Source organism: Monoraphidium neglectum (genome assembly GCF_000611645.1).
Source record: "Monoraphidium neglectum strain SAG 48.87 unplaced genomic scaffold scaffold00359, whole genome shotgun sequence".
NCBI lineage: Eukaryota > Viridiplantae > Chlorophyta > Chlorophyceae > Sphaeropleales > Selenastraceae > Monoraphidium > Monoraphidium neglectum.
In genome coordinates, this window is record NW_014013269.1 from 1 (window position 1) to 17,199 (window position 17,199).

At 63.5% G+C, this 17,199-nt stretch overlaps 5 protein-coding genes across 5 annotated transcripts in view; 3 read left to right on the forward strand and 2 right to left on the reverse strand.

Moving 5' to 3' along the window:
• Positions 1–22: 22 nt before the first annotated feature.
• MNEG_2984 (hypothetical protein) lies at positions 23–2,182 on the reverse strand (the record flags this gene model as incomplete). The annotated part of the gene is made up of 4 exons (XM_014048533.1): positions 23–34; positions 213–323; positions 862–1,485; positions 1,655–2,182. 4 exons carry the CDS (start codon positions 2,180–2,182, stop codon positions 23–25), a joined length of 1,275 nt encoding a protein of 424 aa, XP_013903987.1.
• Positions 2,183–4,490: 2,308 nt separating this feature from the next.
• Positions 4,491–7,144, forward strand: MNEG_2985 (cell division protein FtsZ; the record flags this gene model as incomplete). Its single annotated transcript, XM_014048534.1, has 9 exons — positions 4,491–4,643; positions 4,805–4,873; positions 5,023–5,105; positions 5,271–5,395; positions 5,566–5,690; positions 5,941–6,054; positions 6,323–6,391; positions 6,618–6,710; positions 6,863–7,144. 9 exons carry the CDS (start codon positions 4,491–4,493, stop codon positions 7,142–7,144), a joined length of 1,113 nt encoding a protein of 370 aa, XP_013903988.1.
• Positions 7,145–8,015: 871 nt separating this feature from the next.
• MNEG_2986 (Vacuolar protein sorting-associated protein-like 55) lies at positions 8,016–9,068 on the reverse strand (the record flags this gene model as incomplete). The annotated part of the gene is made up of 4 exons (XM_014048535.1): positions 8,016–8,120; positions 8,344–8,425; positions 8,677–8,801; positions 9,003–9,068. The coding sequence occupies 4 exons, from the start codon at positions 9,066–9,068 to the stop codon at positions 8,016–8,018; spliced, it is 378 nt and encodes a 125-aa protein (XP_013903989.1).
• A 2,008-nt stretch (positions 9,069–11,076) lies between these two features.
• Positions 11,077–13,146, forward strand: MNEG_2987 (hypothetical protein; the record flags this gene model as incomplete). The annotated part of the gene is made up of 6 exons (XM_014048536.1): positions 11,077–11,146; positions 11,263–11,336; positions 11,482–11,987; positions 12,141–12,312; positions 12,472–12,630; positions 12,820–13,146. The coding sequence occupies 6 exons, from the start codon at positions 11,077–11,079 to the stop codon at positions 13,144–13,146; spliced, it is 1,308 nt and encodes a 435-aa protein (XP_013903990.1).
• A 2,525-nt stretch (positions 13,147–15,671) lies between these two features.
• The window catches only part of MNEG_2988 (IMPACT family member in pol 5'region), a gene marked incomplete at both ends in the record, with an annotated part of 5,696 nt that continues 4,168 nt past the window's right edge, over positions 15,672–17,199 (forward strand). The window contains 4 exons of the mRNA XM_014048537.1: positions 15,672–15,836; positions 16,336–16,401; positions 16,580–16,675; positions 16,891–16,938. Coding sequence (XP_013903991.1) covers positions 15,672–15,836; positions 16,336–16,401; positions 16,580–16,675; positions 16,891–16,938 — 375 coding nt within the window. The remainder of the gene's footprint in view (positions 15,837–16,335; positions 16,402–16,579; positions 16,676–16,890; positions 16,939–17,199) is intronic.

Sequence of the window (17,199 nt, forward strand, 5' to 3'; positions counted from 1 at the left end):
GGAACATTCCGCGCATTGGCGGTCAGCTGGAATGCTGGACAGGGGGGGCAAACGGACGCGTGCGCCCCGCGGCGCGCGGACAAGCGTAGGTGCTTGCAGGCGCGAGGCCGTCCGGCGACGCATGAGCGTGCAGGGCGCCGGCTGGCAGAGGTTTTGCGTTTGGAGCTTCGACAGAGGTGCGGGTGGGGGTCTGACCTGTCGCCTGCGCTGACGACGCGGCCGGCGAAGAGGCGGCCCCCCGGGTCCAGCAGTGCTGCTATTTCCCGCGCGTAGGCCCTGTCCCCCATTGTGTAGATGTGGAGCTCGTACATGGTGGCCGCCTCCTGAAGGGGGTGCGGTGTGTGCATGTATGTGTGTGTACATTTTCAGTGTGTGCTCTGTGTGTGTGCTTTTAAGTGTCTGTGTGTGTATACTTTTTGTGTGCTTTTTTGAGTGTGTGTGTGTGTGTTTGCGCTCATGCGCAAGTGCTGTTTGGTACAGGGAGCGGTGACCAATGTGCTGAAGTGGCAAAGAACAGGGGGTCATGTCAAAGATGACAGAGCTTGCATGCTGGGGTCGCGGGGCTCATGAAGTGAAGGGGGAGCCGCTCATATTTATTCGGGCCTTGGGGGGTTATGGAGGGACGACGTGGCGGGCAGTCGGCGGCACGCGTTGCGCCTCACGCCGCAACGCGTGGCCGGGTGAAATTTGACTGCTGCGTCTGCAGCATGCGCCAGTTCCAACACGGACCTGCATCTAGCAACCCTCAGCACGAGCGCAGGCTGAGGCATGGCGGCTTTTCCCTTCCACCTCCATCCCACACACGCCTCCCCTCGTCAGCCCCCATAGTCCCCAAGCCCCGCCGCCCGCCCCGCTCCTCACGTTCAAAAACTCTCGAACCCCCGGCCGCAGCTTGGTCCACAGCCGGCAGTGTGACAGGTGGTACAGGAGCGGAGGCCACCAGTGGCCCAGGCTCGGGGGCAGCAGCCGCTTGCCCGCGGCCTCCACCGCGTCGCCGCTGGTCGAGGCCAGCTGCGGCTCGGCGCCGTCGGCGCCCGATGCGCGCGACGATGATGGGGGCGCCGCACCCTGCTCCTCTTCCTGCGCTGCCCGCTGCTGCTGCCCGTCTTTGCCCCCCTCCTCGCCCTCGCCCCCATTCTCACTCGAGCCGCCTTGAGCAACAGCACCCTCTTGCGCAGCCGGCTTTCCCTCGGCCGTCTCCGCCTCCTGCTGCTGCTGCTGCTGCTGCTGTTCCTGCTGCTGCTGCTGCTGCTGCTGCTGCTGCTGCTGCTGCTGCTGCTGCTGCCGCCGCCGTGCCGCGGCCTCCGCCGCCCTCTGTCGCGCCAGAATCTCTGCCAGCAGCGGGCGCTCCGCCTCGCTGACGTCACCCTCCCTCACGCTGTTGAGCAGCGTGTGGTCGAGGTCCAGCACCAGCACCAGGCGGCGGCTCGCCAGCAGGGACGGGATGGCGCTCGCGGTGATGCGGGCGGCCTCCTCGGCGCTGACCTGGCATGGAGGTCACCACGACGGGGCCGACGGGCGGTGGGCGGATGCGGCGAGGTTGGCCGCGGCCTGGGGTAATGATCATGCTAGCTAGCTTTGAGGTGTTGGCTAGGACTACGCAAGGCTGCCTGCGAATGGGTGTGTCGCTGCGGGTGAGGCGTGATCGCCCCACCTCAACGGCCTGCCTCGTGTGCAGGTGCTTGATCCTCATGCTGCTGCCGCCGCCGTTGCCGCCGCCGCCACCGGCCGCACCCCCGGCGCCGCGCGCGGCGGGCCCCGCCACGGCGGCGCTCGCCCACGCGGCGCCCGCTGCGCCGCCCTCGTCGTCGTCTTCGGGCTTTGGCGCGCCGCAGCGGAAGCAAAGGCCGCCCATGTACCCGGGGTGGGGGCACGTATCGCCCACAGCCGCCCCCTGCCCCTTGACAGTTGCCTCGGCTGCTTCTGCGGTCTCCATATCGTCAAGGGCAGCAAAAGGGTCGTCTCCTACATCCTCCTCGTCATCAATACCGTTGCCTCCGCCCTCCTTGTCCTCACCCGCCGCGTCGCCAGAGTCGACGGTAGGGGCTCGTCGCTGCCGCTGCTGCTCGTGCTGCTGCGCCGCGGCAGCGGGCGGATCACCCGGACCATCCTCGTTGCCCTGATCGTCCTCGGAACCAAACAGCTCCGCATCCAACGCGGCGCCCAAGCTGTCCTGGCTCATCTCGATGCCTATCGAGCTGGGAACGGGCGAAATGACACCCCACTGGTGCTAAGGCATGTCGCTCGATGTATTATGTATTGCAACAGTATGTCAAGTCAAAGGCTCGCTCAGGATTTGAATTGGCAGTCGACACGAAGGCGGATCTCAGATCTGGCCCAGGATGGTGTGTATGTATGCGCAGGGCTGTATGCACGACGTCAGATCGGCAGGCTAGTTGATTTGAAGAGGTATTAGTCATGCAGTTTGTGTAGTGTGCAAAAGTACCAGGTACAGGCTGATGACGCCAGGGGTCAGCCTGGAGCTGGCCTGGAGGAGAGATGCGCATTGCTCTGCAACATGAGCAGGCTGGCCACATGGATTTGCGAGCTTGCAGAGTGATTAAGGTGTGTGTAATTGATGTGTGTTACTGTATTGCTTGAGGGGGGGTGTCCAGCACGAGGGGTATGACACGGGAACGGGGGTTGATCGTGATATGCTGTACCGCACCTCCGTATGTCAGTGGGGTATTGAGCACTGCCAAGGCAGCGTGACCCTCTGCACGCCCTGCATTCCTCCTCGACACTGCCACCAAAAGTCGTTCACCAGCCTGAGTAAGAGTATGTCATTGTGCTTTTCAGCTGTGCGGCACACCGCTGTGCGCCAGCTGATTCACTCGTGGAGTCAAACACAGCAACCCTCCTGTGCGATTCCTGCCAGCTGTGCAAATCAAGCCGATGCAGCAGTGGCAACTGCCTGGACCGAGGCTGCTGGCACCCACAGGGGTTCACTGAAGCGACGACATCAACTGTTTGCCCGCACGTTGGCAGCCCTTATGCTGATGTGACACTTGTTGCAAGATAGATAGATAGATAAGTTACTCATACCATAGCATCACTGCCATCGGTCTCGCGCTCATTAGAGCGGACCTCCTCATTCCTAACCTTCCAACGGATCTGCCAGCAAGCATACACATAAGGGGCAACAATATCAGCAAGCACAGAGCCAAGTTGGAGTTGCAAGGTGCCCGGCACAGCACACAAGCTGCTGGGTTAGGCAGCACACCTGCTGTTGACCAGAACCGACGTAGTTCATTGTCACAAGGTTGACTGCGCCAGCAAGGTTGCAGCCCGCCACCCTTGCAGTTCATCAAATTGCCAAGAGCAATTGCTGGCACAATGCGGCGCAAACGGACCCTTGTCGGCCGCTAACGACGGGGGCTTGACTAATGGGTGCGAAATGAGAGTTAGACGGGGCTGCAAGTCAGAACAATGCACACAAGTTTCACAAAGCCACCACCAGCAGAATCACACAAGCCACCCATGCAGTAAGCCTCTGGTGGCCCCCCCTCGCCGGTGCCGATTGTGCACCGAGCTGCGATCCATCAAAGATTCCATCCCTTGCCAGTATGGAACGTATTGGGGCAGGAATCTATTGCTAGCTTGGTTTTACTGGTTAAGGAAGGGGCGGCCACACAGGGGAGGCCTACCTCGCAAAGTGCCCCTCGTACTACGTCACGCGGTCGCCACAGAGACAGCTCTTGCACACCCCCGCGTCAAAGGGCACCAGTCAAGCCCTGAATACGGTAGCCCGCAATTGTGTAGTACAATATATCCCTCGCAATTTGGCCACGGCCTCCTGCACAGCGTGTGACTGCAGCGATCCCAACAAGAGCCAACGACCCGCCAGTATTTGAACTTCGAGATCACAAGTCTTGAGGTCTTCAGGCTTGTTTGAACCACCAAAGCGTTTGACCAGGACGCTAAAATACAGACAGCACAGCAGATATCGCGATGCTTCAGCAGCCAGTGCACACTTCGGCCCGCGGGGCCCGCGGCCCTCAGCGATTTGCCAGGCCGGCGAGCAGCCATGTTCTTCGGCCTATCAGGTGTTCTGTCAACCGACAGGACCAGGGGCTGTGGCTGCCCCCAAGTGTCGCTGCCAGAGACAGCGTACAGACTCGCGCGACGCAGAACCAGCAATACAACCAGGCTACCATCAAGGTGGGATCTCCGTGTGTATGTAGCATATGTGCAGGGCCCAGCGCTGCCACGTGTGGGTCGGCGAGCCAGTCAACCGCACGCAGCGTGATCTGTCCTGTTGCGCAGTTGGCCTGTGCTGTGCTAGGCATGCATGATTGTGGCAGCTCTGACGCCAGCGTTGAGGCCGAGTGCATCATGCGCCGACGCTGTGCTTCTGTCGTGCACCTGTCAATTGGTGGCGCACCGGTCAAACCCTTCCCAGCAGGAATGCATCTCCGCACCCTCAACCCGCACCCTCAACCCAGGTGTTTGGCGTTGGCGGCGGCGGGTCCAATGCGGTCAACCGCATGATGCAGGGCAGCCTGCATGGCGTCGAGCTGTGGATCGCGAACACAGACGCGCAGGCAATCGCGGCATCGCCCGTGGACGCTCGGCGGAAGATCCAGATTGGCGGGCAGCTGACGCGCGGGCTCGGGGCCGGCGGCAACCCGGAAATCGGGACGGTGCGACGAGGCTGGTCATTTGCTGGGCAAACGGGAGTGCGAGTACAAGAGACGTAGCGTGCCGAGGCGCTGGCGTGTGGCTTGCTCACCCCATGCGTGTGCGCACGTCTTGTCAGCACCTCGTTGACCAGTCGGTTGGCCCCAACATAACGGACTCGCAGAAAGCCGCCAACGAGAGCCGCGTAGAGCTGGAGGAGGCACTCGCGGGCGCCGACATGGTGTTTGTCACGGTGAGGTGCCTGGATTAGGGAGCGTGACGTGCAGCGTCCTTTGGCTGGGGAGGGTGCTGCGAGTCGGTGGGGCTCATACTTGCCAACTTGAGCGCTCGTCCTGCCATCGGCGCTGTAGCTAATGCTGCCCCTGGCCCTCGCCCCTCCAGGCCGGCATGGGCGGCGGCACCGGCAGCGGCGCGGCACCTGTGGTGGCGGCGACGGCGCGTGCGATGGGCATCCTGACTGTTGGGTGCGCAACATGACCAGGGTGGCAGGGTCAACTGCCGGCCGGCTGCTGCCAGGAGCCTGCCAAGTCACATTTCGGACACATTGCACACTCGGCTGCGACGCTGCGCCTCTCATGGCTCATATGCCAACCCCCCCCCCTCGCCCCCTTGGCTCACTCATACTGCAGGATTGTGACGGTGCCGTTCACGTTTGAGGGGCGGCAGCGCCTGAACCAGGCTCGCGGGGCGTTGAGCGACCTGCAGGCCAATGTGGACACGCTCATCACAATCCCCAACGACAGGCTGCTGCAGGGTTGGTGCCCCCGCGAACGGGTTAAGGTGTCCATCACGCTCACCCGCACGAACTGCCATCCCTGGCTTGTTGCTGAATCACGCTGAGCATGCATGCACGTCGGTCCCTCTCTGCCTGCCCTGCCGACATGGCTCGCCGTGCCCGCCTGCTACCCTGCCTACCCTCCCCAGCTGTCGACCCCAACCTGCCTCTTGGGGACGCGTTTCGTGTGGCGGACGACGTCCTGCGCAGCGGCGTGCGCGGCATCAGTGACATCATCACAGTGCCCGGGCTGGTTAACGTCGACTTTGCGGATGTGAGCAGAGAGAGGGGGGATTCGGGGAATAGGAAGGACGAGGGGCGGCTGCGGATGGGTGGGCTATGGAGATAGTCAGTTGGCGCGGCAGTGTTGCAATCGAGGCGGGCGTCGCATCGCGGATCAACCACAGTAGTTGCGGGCTGCCGCTTTCAGGCGCATGCAGCGTGCTGCGCCCCCAACAGACACACGCGGACGCACGGTCCTAATGCAATGCGCGCTCCCACGGCGCGCCCCGCCGCACCCCCAGGTGCGCGCCATCATGTCCAACGCGGGCAGCAGCCTCATGGGCCAGGGCTACGCGGGCGGCAAGGACCGCGCGCGCGAGGCCGCGCTGATGGCCACCAGCAGCCCGCTGCTCGAGGTGCGCCTATCCCCCTGCCCCCCTCGCCGCGGTGGGGGGCAGGCGCAGCCGCCCTTCCCACCTGAGAATGCGGTCGGCCATGGCCGGGTTCCGCACCCCGGGGTCCGACGTGCCACAGATCTCTGTGCCGTAGCCCGACCTCCCCCAAGCCCGATGGTTGCGGCGGCGGCCAGTCCCCTTCCGGCCCCCGTGCCATGGCAACCCCACGTGACGCCCTCCCCTGCACCGCGCCGACACTGCATCCCCCCCTCCCTCGCGCCACCCCCAGGTGGGCATTGAGCAGGCGACCGGCATCGTGTACAACATCACGGGGCCCGAGGACATGACGCTCCACGAGGTTAGGGGGGGTAACCACCGCGGGCTGCCCACTCGACAGCAAGCTGCAGCGGCTGCATGCGCTCCTCGCCGTGCTTGCTGCACTTGCGCGGGCGCACGCACACACACACACACATACACGCAAAAACCGACCGCACTAGCTTGTTGCCTCTTTGCACCGTGATCTGGGCCCAGAGCCGGAGTTAACCAGCGACCCTCTGCCCCTCCACGACAACCTCGTCCCCCAGGTCAACGCCGCCGCCGAGATCATCTACGATCTGGTGGACCCCGACGCCAACGTCATATTCGGCGCCGTCGTCGACCCAGCCCTGCAGGACGAGGTGGGGGGCAGCCGCGCCGCAAAGCGCAGCCGCTGCCGTCGCTGGCCGGATGCATGGGCTGCCGGTGGCTGCTGTGCCGCTGATTTTCAGCTGTTGACTTGTCCCACCGCCATGCTGCATGCTCATTCACCATCTTCCATCCTTTGCTGCAGGTCATGATCACCTTGATAGCGACCGGCGTCGGCCCCAAGGGCGCCGCGCCCACCCGCGCCGCACCCGCCGCCGCGGCGGCCGCCCACCGGCAGCCCGAGGCGGCGCACGCAAGCTACACGCCGCGCGAGTCTGCGCCGCCGCCGATGCCCGCGCAGCCGGCATCGAGGTCGGCCGGCGGCGCGATCGGCGGCCCGGCGGGGCTGGTTGGTGGGCGCCCGCGCGGCGGCGCTCAGGCGGGCGCTGTTGAAATTCCGGCTTTCCTGAGGAAGCTGAGGAGGTGAACATCTGATGATGCATGCCTCAGAGAGATCAGAGACGTCCCTGTTTGCTCCCCTTGCCCTTGGCCTGACCCCATTCCTCCACATACGGCCGAGGCGGGCGCGATGTTGTTAGGCAGCTGACCCATCACAAAAAAGTGTGAGAACAAAACGACATACAGGCAGACTCTAGCGCTGGGTGCACTGTGCTTCTTTATTGCCGGTGGCTCTTGCGCGTATGTTTTCAGGAAAGGCCGAAGTACAGCAGCAGCGAGGAGAGCCAGAGCGCGACTTGTTTGGACCCGCTCGCCACCCTTGTAAGCTGGCAACCACTTCCTTCTTGTAGTGTTGCGGTCTTGCAGAGGCCCCGGGCAGGAGCCATCAGCTTTCACAGTCATACTGCCACACACGTTGAAAGTGACTCCTAAGCACCATATAGGGTACCTCCTACGCACAATGCGTCCAGCCCTAGCCAAGCTGTGTGTATTTTCACAACTCTGTGTCGTGATTTGCAAAGGGTGGCCCGTACCAGGGGCGGTCAAGATGCAACCAGCTGAGGGGCAGGTGTTGAAGCGAGAAGCAGCTAGCAGCAGGCTAGCCGCTCGCAACGCACACGCTGCCGGTGACACCTGTGCGGCGGGTGGCTCGCAGGCGAGCCCCTCTACCGCAATGGCATGTTCCCAGCCGCGGCGATGCCAGCAGCCGGCCCCAATATAGATGCGGCGCAACTGCTGTCCGTCCCTCACTAAGCAGCCGCTGCCCATTTCCCACTTCGAGAGCTCTTGCCTTTGTCAGCAGCTGCTGCACGATTGTATCAGTGGCTGCGGCGTGCTCCTCTGTCAGCCGCCGCTGTCTGCTTTTCTGGCAGCCGCTGCTGTCCGTCCTGAACCCCGTGTCAATAGCCGCTGTCCTGGCTGGCGAAGTAGTCGTACACCAGGAACGTGGCGCCCAGCACAAACACCGCGGCCAGCTCCATCAGCAGCGCCCCCGTGGTGATGACCTGGCGCGCCGCGGCGGGGCGCAGGGGCACAGTGTTGGGGCGCCATCGGACCGATGCTCCTGGCCTCAGAGCACTCACAGGGGCACGACGAGCGCCTGCAAGACGGGATCGGTTAGGCGGAGAGCCCGATTGCGAATGCGCAGGCCTGGCTGTCAGGCGGCGCCAGCGGGCTCCGCCGCGCCCACCGGGTGCGCTGTGTGATCAGCATGCCCTATGGCCCCACCTGAGCGTGCGCCAGGATGGCGGGGATCGCGATCGACCCCACCGCGGAGAATCCAGTCAGGAACTTGCCCGCGTCGACCCACCTGCAGCCATCGCCACGGACAAACAGGGGTCAGTGCCGTGGCCGGTCGGGGCGATGATTTGCGTGCTGCGCTGTAGATTGTGTGCCCACACGGCACGGCCGCGAGCCGCCGCCGCCAAAGACCCCGCAGGCAGGGCGCTGTGGCGCAACGCAAACGCGCCGGACAAAAGGGCACCACCCCCAACAAAGATGCACGACGGCCAAATGATACGATAACGCCGGCGCGTCTGGTCTGTCATGGCAGAGGCGCACCCGCTGGCGATGCTGCTGTATCCGTAGGTGTCCGTCCCGCCTCCAAAGAAGAGGTACGGCATCGGCACCAGCACGTACATGATGCCCGTCAGCATGGGCCAGTAGTTGCGGTACAGCACGCAGCCCTGTCAGGTTTCAAGGGGGGACGGGGTGGAGAGGGGGAGGCATGGGTGAGGGTGAGCAACAGGATGGGGTGGTCTGAAAAGGCGCAGGCCCGCAGCTGCCACCAAAGCACGGGGCGCAGCTGGCTGCGAGGGTGCTGCTCACGGGGGCCAGGAGCGGAGGGCCACGCCTGATGAGGGTGGCGGCATTCGGCGCGCGCTCACCAGCAGCTGCAGCAGGACGCCCGTTGAAAACATGAGGGCCAGCACCAAGATTCTGGGAATGAGCATGGGTATGGCAGAAAGAGGAGAGGTGGGGCCGCAGACGCGGGTGGTCATTGTGACGGCCGACGTTTGCTCACTCCAGGGGACGGGCCCCTGGGCGTAGGTCTGCGCCAAGCAGCTCGTCAACTGCACGCAGCGGAGGGCGGCATCCAAGATCCAGGGACCAAAGCAGCATGTGATGCGCGCACAGCGCGCAGCAGGCGCGGCTTTGCATCGCCGGCACCCTCCCCTCACTCACACTGCGGGAGCAGGTCGGCATGCGGCAACGACGCGTGCAGGCACGGGCAAGGGGAGCATGAGGCAGGTGGGTGTGTTGAGGAGGGTGGAGGCGTGATCAGCAGCATTGTGGAAGCGCTGGGGTGCAAAGCAGGCAGTGGCAAGGCATGTGCGCGATCTGCCTTGTAGCCAGTGTCACTGTGTCACTGCACCTGGCGTGCGCCTGTTGTTGCTGCGTGTACCGCAGCCGCGGCTACCTACACCTCACCTCTTGAATCATGAAGCCCCATGACTTGGGTTCTGGTGCTGTGCACAGCCGCGTTGGCTCGCAAGGGCCCCGCCCTCAGCTGGAGCTGTCTCCTGCAGCACCAGCAGTGCCGCGCCCGTTGGCGAGCGGTGTCGGCGCGCCTCCACCTTCGTAGCCCCTCGTTGTGCTGCTGCCAGAGCACACTCGCAATCGCGAGTCCTCAAAGTTTCCGCTCGTCTATCAGGAACCCGTCACAGATCGTTCACTGGTGTTGATGAGTTGAGCTACCGTAGCGTAGAGGTGTGAGAGGCTGGTACGGGTAACATAGATCAAACTAGCTCGGGGAGAAAGGTTCAGTCACCTGGAACAGTTGCGCGGTAATTCCTGCCTTGACGGCCAAGCGGGCACACCCTTGGGTTCGGGCGCCCTCGCTCTGCACCCGCACCCCGCCACAGGACCAGGCCTCCTGTACGCATGGCCCTGGCCATACACGCAAGAACACCTTGGCATTGCTGTGACTTGCAAAAAAAAAACGCTACCTACAGTACCACACCTGGTAACCCACACAGCAAACCTCACTCAAGTAGCTGCTAAGGCATCCTTGGTAGGCCACCGCTCATTACTGGCAGTCATGTCAAGGAGTCTGCATGGAAACTGCAGGCACTGGGCTGCATATACAGCGCTGCATGCTCATGCCGTGTTTAGAATGCCTGCGTCTCGTCCACACCCCTTACTGCAGTACTCTTGCTGGTTTACGACCCCAAACAACCGCTTTTGATCCTCGACCGCCCGCGTTCTGCAGTATTCAACCACCCGCATTCTGCAGCATGCTGCCGTATGCACGGCATTGCAAGAAGATCTATTGCCGCCACGCCACAGCCACCGCCGTGGCAGTTGGGCCCTGCTTTCTCACAGCAGTGGGCTGCAGCCGACAGCCGCTCACATGGCCGCTCACCCTCGACGCCGCACCGCCCCGCAGCCTGCGCCGCTGCCGCCTCCCTTCCAGGCAGACATGGACGGGGAAGGCGGTGGGCTTGACTGGAAGGAAGCGTGAGCAAGGAGACTGGTCTCGTTATGCAAGCCAAGACAATCCAGCCGCCCCCGTTGTTCAGGGGTGGGCGGTTTCCCCACCGAGGGCGATGAACCGCCGCGCGCGTTCATGGCGGATCTTGTATGATACACGTCAAGTGCAGGAATCCCATGTTTCTGATGACGACTGAACATTTTGCTTGGACAGATGGCCCGGCGGCCCTGCACCACACCAGCAGCCCGCCAATGCGCCCAAACAGTGACCAGTGACCGCCAGGCAAGCGTACGTGCCGTGCTTGCCGAGTGCTGCACAGACCCACACCGCGCCGTAGAAAGCCCGCACAAACGCATCGCATGTCAGTTTGATCATTACAATCGCCACGTAATCGCCGTTGCCCGCCCTTGTTGCGACCACCCTCCCGAGGCAGCCAGTGGCGGCAGCAATTGCAAGGAATGAACGATCAGCAGCGCTGCGCGATGGCCTTGGAATAGTTATCGTGGATCCTGGCAGCGTCCCACCGGATGTCCCAGGAGCTCGGCGCGGGGCAGGAGAAGCGCAAGAAGACAAAGGAACTGCTTACAAAAGTAGTCGGTGAGGCATCATCATGTGCATAGCACCCGTCATGCGCAAAGCACTGGCGCCAGCCGAGCCCCGACTGCCCTGCTGACTCTCTGCCCGATCGATGTGCTGCCTTGCTCCTGGCACAGCACGTCTGGAGGAGCAGCTGGAGTATGGGCAACAGCAACTTGGCATCGAGCAGTCCGTCAATGCACGCGCACGGGTGAGTGGCGGCAAGGCCGGCTGCGGGTGTGCCCAACGACGTGTGTTTGGGGCACTCGCAGGGTTGTGCTACGCGCGTGCCAGCCCCCACTGCTCCCCACCTCTGCCCTTCACCCCACCCCCTACCACGCGTTGTGGCGTGCCAGGCGCACGTTGCGGCGCTGCAAGTCATCTTGCTGGCGAGATCCGCGCTCCAGCAGCTGCTGTCCCGTGACGGGGACTGCACCGAGCAGATGCTAGCCTCTCTCGACCTGCAAGCGCAGCTGCTCGGCAGCTGCGCCTGCTGCAGCCCCCGCGCCGGCGGCGCCGGGGCCACGGGCGTGGGAGGCGAGGTGACCTTTGCCCTCGGCAGCAGCAACATTGGCAGCGGCACCCTCGTGCAGAGCAGCAGCGACCCCTCCACCCTGACGCCCCTCGGCCGCCACCTCGCCCCGGGGCTGGCGCTGTGGCCGGCCCCCGCCACCAGCCATGACACCGGCTCGACGGCTGGCGGGCTTGGTGCAGCCACCCTGGGCAGCGTTTGGCAGCCGCACGGTTTTGGTGGCCGGCCGAGCGGAGTCAGCGAGGGCGGGGGCGGGGCGCGCGGCGGCGACCAAGCCGGCAGGGGATCCACCGGGGCTGTTGGGGTCAGCGCCTCTGAGTTTCTCAAGAGGTGGGTGGCCGTCGGCGTTCAGGCGCCCCGCGCGGCGGCCTCGCCCCTTCCAGCTGCAGGCGGCGCCTTGAGGGCGGGGCGGCAGCCGCACATTGCCGTGCTTCGCTCCGACACACCCCTTCCTCGCCCTCCCACAAATACCCCCGTCCGCAGCGTCGTGGCCGCGCGCGGCCTGGATGGCAGCAAGGCCGAGTTCGTGGGCTGGTGGCGCGAGCACGTGATGCGGCTGGCGATGCTGTGCCACCAGCACCGCAACGGCGCGGCCAGCCGCGCGCGGCTCGAGCAGGCGCGCGACCCCACCCGCATGCGGCCCTGCTCTGGCCCTGTCCACTCCTCCCTGCTCCGCCCCCAACCACTGGACCTAGCACGGCACCGTTGCTCGGCCGCCGGGCGGCACACGCCGTCTGTTCCCATTGCCAATTCGGCCTCGCCGCCCTGAGTGCACCTTGCTGTTCAACTGAACCTTCCAACTCCATGCCCGCAGGCCCTGCTGTCTATGGGGTCCCGGCTGTGCGGCTGTCTGGTGTCCCAGCGCTGGGCGCTGGAGCTGTTTGCTACAAACCTGGAAAGCGGCGAAGAGGGGGAGCCGCCGAGCAGCCTGTGGGACCGCGTGGCGACGTGCATGGCCGTAGGCGCGGGCGCGGTGAGCCGGCCGCCCCGTTGTGCGACGCCAACTTGCCTGCGGCGGCGCCCTCGTGGGGCTGCACTGGGTGATTTTTGGGGGGCGTCTTTCGTGGGATGCAATGTTTATTCGGTTTCTCAGGCCCTTGATGAGGCGCACACCACTAGTTTGCGCAAGCACCCACACGCACATGCGCCCCCCGGCCCGCAGGCGACCACCCTGCTGCACCTGAGCGAGTGGTGGCGCCGCGTCACTGCGGCCCTCGCGGCGGAGCACTGCTTGCTGCAGCAGGGGCCGCGCGCCCCCGGGCCCGACCCCAAGACGCTGGCCCACGTGCTCGCGCGGCTGGAGCGCGCACATGGATTGTTTCTAGCCGACGCGATGGCGTTTGCCGTGATCGCACACGCGTCGGCGCTGGCGCCGGAGCAGCTGGCGGAGGCGTACCTCTCAAGCTGGCCCTACCTGCCCTCCCCCTCCTGCCTGCTGGCCGCAGTGTTGGATTCGCTCACGCGCCAGCAGCGCCGCGCGCCTGCGTGACGCGTGCGGTGCGTGGCTTTGCGCGCGTGCGCGTCGTGGCAGTTTTCGCATATTCGGGCGGGCATCTTGATGCATTGCTGAAGGTGCATGGCGGGGCGTGTGTTGTTGGTGTACTGCTGAAGGAAGATGCATGTGATCCCTGTTGGCGCGACTTGGTACCAGTGGGGAAGGGGGGCGTCATGCGCCGCGAGCCTGGCCTATGAGTTTTGTATACTGCATCTTGTCCTGCCCGCCCTTTTCGTGCGGGCGAATAGCCCGGAGCGCGGCATGGGAGCCCCCGGTTGCGGTGGGCGCAGCATGCATGCCGTTCTCTGCCACGCCCTTAGCGCCAGGCCTGAGCGTTGCCCTCTCCGCACACAAGACTGGCGGGCGCCCGACACGGATGTTCTGTGTTGTCATGAAGCACTTGGGCTGGGACGTGAGCCGGAGGCACCAGCGCTGGCGCCTTTAAGACAGCAAAATTGGCTTAGCAGCCGCACTTACTGCATGATCACTTGTCCACTCATAAGCCGTGTTACCGGCGGCCGGCAGCGTAGCCCTCGCACGCCAGCAGGAAGGGGGTAGCGTAGGTCTTCGTGTGACAGCACCCTTGATGCAGTTTTGCTGCACTTGCACTCGCTGAATGAACAGAACGTGGAAGGCCTGCCCTCACTGATGATGCAAGGGGAGCCAAGCACACGTATGCTCCTGTTGATCACTTGGCTTCCTTGTATTGAAGCCTGTCCACATTCATCGTATGATGTGTAACACTTGCGGCACTAGCCTCAGCTGTTGTTGATGTCTACTGTGCTGAAGCGTCGATGAGGTATTTTGATTCCAAGGACTTGGACAGTAGGTTGCACGTCTCTCTGGCCCAGAGAACAAAGGCACGATGGAGGCGGCCAGAGGCAGCCCATGAAACAACAACTGTTGTTGCTGCAAGCAGCTTCCGGGAATCAAGACATCAGTGCTAACCTGGCATAAATCAAAGCACATGCAATAATGAAAGCCATTTGCCTCGCCGCCTGTGCATACTGCACATTTCTGTCCCTCCTGGCATTGCGTCGCGCCTGGCGCCGCCGCCCTCATAACAACAACCACGAATGCTCGTACGGTGCGGCAAAGGGTGGGTTGTAAACGTTCCATAACCTGGGACATACTGCTGCTCGGACGTCGCCCCGTGCTTTCGCAGGTGTGTACAAGTCTGACACGGGGACGCCTAGAAGGGCCTGTGCATGCCCCCAGCTTCCTCGGCTTGCATCGTAAGTCTGCTCCGCTGAGCCCCGCACACACAGCCGTTTGCGCATCCTTCTGACTTCAGCGTACTAACCTGTCTATATATCATGATCTCTTTCAACAAACAAATCTTCCTTCCTGAGATGTGAGCAACAGTAGCTGTTTTTGCAATGTAGAACTGCCCCAGGGCAATGGTCCAGATGGCATGTGACAGTTGATCAGTGGAGTTGACCAACAATCTCAACCATCAGAACTGGCTGCTGCCAGTCCTCAATGTATCTATGACAATAGAATATCTCAGTAGTTCTTGGCATGTTCGAGTGGCGCCTACGAACGACTGCGTCGTTCAGGCAATAGCGTCTTGGGATCTGCCATCGCTGATCCGCAGGCGCCCAATTCAAACGATTTATGATACAAGCTGACGTGATTATTCATGTGACACCTTCCGGTGTACACAGTGTCCGTGATGTCGCACACGTCGGGAATCTCCAATGATGCGCAATCAAATACAGGTAGACAGGCCCCGCGTGCTTCGGCGGATGACATGGTAGGTGAGTTTATTTTTCAAGCAGCCCAGCGCATCCACCGCACATCGACACTGCATGCTGACTCGTGCCGCAAAGGGAAGGGACGCCGGTTCGCAGCCGCGACGCATGCAAATGTCACACCATTGGGGCATGAAACGAACGCACACCCATCCACGTCTCCTTGACAGCGCACCTGGAGGGTGTGCTGCGCATGAGGCGGCAGCAACTGGCGGAAGAGACACAGAAGAATATTCGTGCCAAGGTGGGGCAGAGTACAGTTCCGGCAAGAATGACAGAGGGGCGGACGCACTTTGTAAAGCACATGCCTGACTCGCCCGTGCGACCCTCCCTCAACTTTTCTGGTGGAACTTACAAAACCAGGCCCAGCTGCAGCTGCTCAATGCCTTGGGGCTCGCCGGCGCCACGGTGCACCGCCTGGTGGCAGCCGAGACGCGCGGCGACCCCAGCGCGGGGCCGTCGCAGCCGGAGCTTGACGCGCTCGAGGAGCAGCTGCAGGGCCTTTCCCGATCCCTGGAGGCCGGCTGCAACGACGATGTTGGGGGTGACCGTGGCGACGGCGGCAGCGGCCACGGTGGGGGCCCCGGCTTTGCGATAGGCAATACATGTGCTGAGGGGAGCGCAACATCGCGGCTGCTAGCCCAGGAAGCAGGGGTCCCGGCGGCGCCGCCCCGCGGCGCCCCCGCCGCGGCCGTGGCCCTGCCTGATGGCAGGGGCGCCGGGGGCGCCGGCAGGGGCGCGAGCGCGCCGCTCGGGCTCACGGGCATGGGCGCGAGTGCCGTCAGGTTCCTTAGGGGCATCGTGGCCGCTCGGGGCGTCAACCGCAGCCGGGATGAGTTTCGAGAGTACTGGCGGACCCACGTGCTGGAGCTGTCCTTGCTGGTGCACCAGTACCGCGGCGGCGCGCCCGTGCGCGCACGGCTTGAGCAGGTGCGTGTGCATGTGTGTGAGTCCCCATGTGTGTTGGTGCGAGTGTGTTCGTGTGTAGGGAGTTGGTGTGCGGGGGATCGTGCGTTCGTGCGAGGGCACGCGTGCGCGTGCATGTGCTCATGAGTGATCAAGCACAGGGGAACGCTGTAAGGGCTCAGTGGCCAAAACTGCCCGCTCACAATGCGGTCTCCGCGAACCGCACGGCCCACAGGCAGGGCATGCAATCTTGGGCTGGGATTGGTGGCAACTGTGCAGCAGATGCTGCTCAGGTTTTGCGCCAGAGTTGCCAACCGGTAAAGGCCCCGGGGTCATGCACTATTGTCCCACAGTCAAATCTACTGCAAGGCAAGCTGTGCCAAGGCAATATGTTCTGAGGCATTTCATGCCAAGGCAATTCGTGCCAAGGCAGTTTGTGTGCCCTGCACGATGCCCACTGAACGCTGCCACCCTCCCTGACCTGCCCTCTGTGCGGCGCGGCGCCTGCCCTGTCGAACCCCAGGCCGTGTTTGACATGGGGGTGAGGTTTGGCGCCCTCTTCCTGCACGACAATGCGTGGGCACTCGAGGTGCGCCCCGTTCCTGGTCTCTGGCGGGCGCCTGCGGAAGCTGCAGCCCCGCAGCCCCTTGACCATGCGGCACCCTCACACCCGGATCCCTTCTTCTCGCTCGGCAACAGCCTATTTGCCATTCGGTCGCGCCGTGGTCTGACACCGCCCCTGTTGCCGTCATGCATTGGGCCTGCAGCTGATTGTGATTGACCTGGAGACGGGCGTCCGCTGCGAGCCGCCCCAGAGCCACTGGGACCAGGTGGCGGCCAGCATGGAGCTCACCGAGGACCAGGTGGGGCGAGGTCACTGCTGTTGAAAGGCCATGGCATGAGAGCCAACCATTGCGAAGCACCATGCGGCCGTGCATGGTGCCATGCAGGCAATGAGCTCGGACGTGCGCACAGCGCACAATGCCTTGACCCACCGCTACGCTGACCGGGAGGCCGCCTGATCCGTGCTGCATGCGGTCGTGCCACATGCCACCCATTGCGCTCCGCTGCACTGCAGTTGGTTCTCTTCGGCATGCTTGACCGCTGGTGGAAATCAACAACCCAGGTGCGCCGCGCGCTTACATTGCTGCCATGGGGAGTTGAGGTGTTACAAATGCACATGTGCTTTGACCGCAACGATTGCAGGCCACCCAGCCATTCCAAGCAGAGTGTATGCTTCTTTCAAAGGTCAGCGAGAGGCCCTGCCCGGTGCTTTTGGCCGCTGCCTTTCGGGCTGCGCTTGGCACTGCATATGTGCGTTCTTCATGTGCTTTGCGGACATACATATTGTGCACGTACACGCACACACACACACACACACACACAC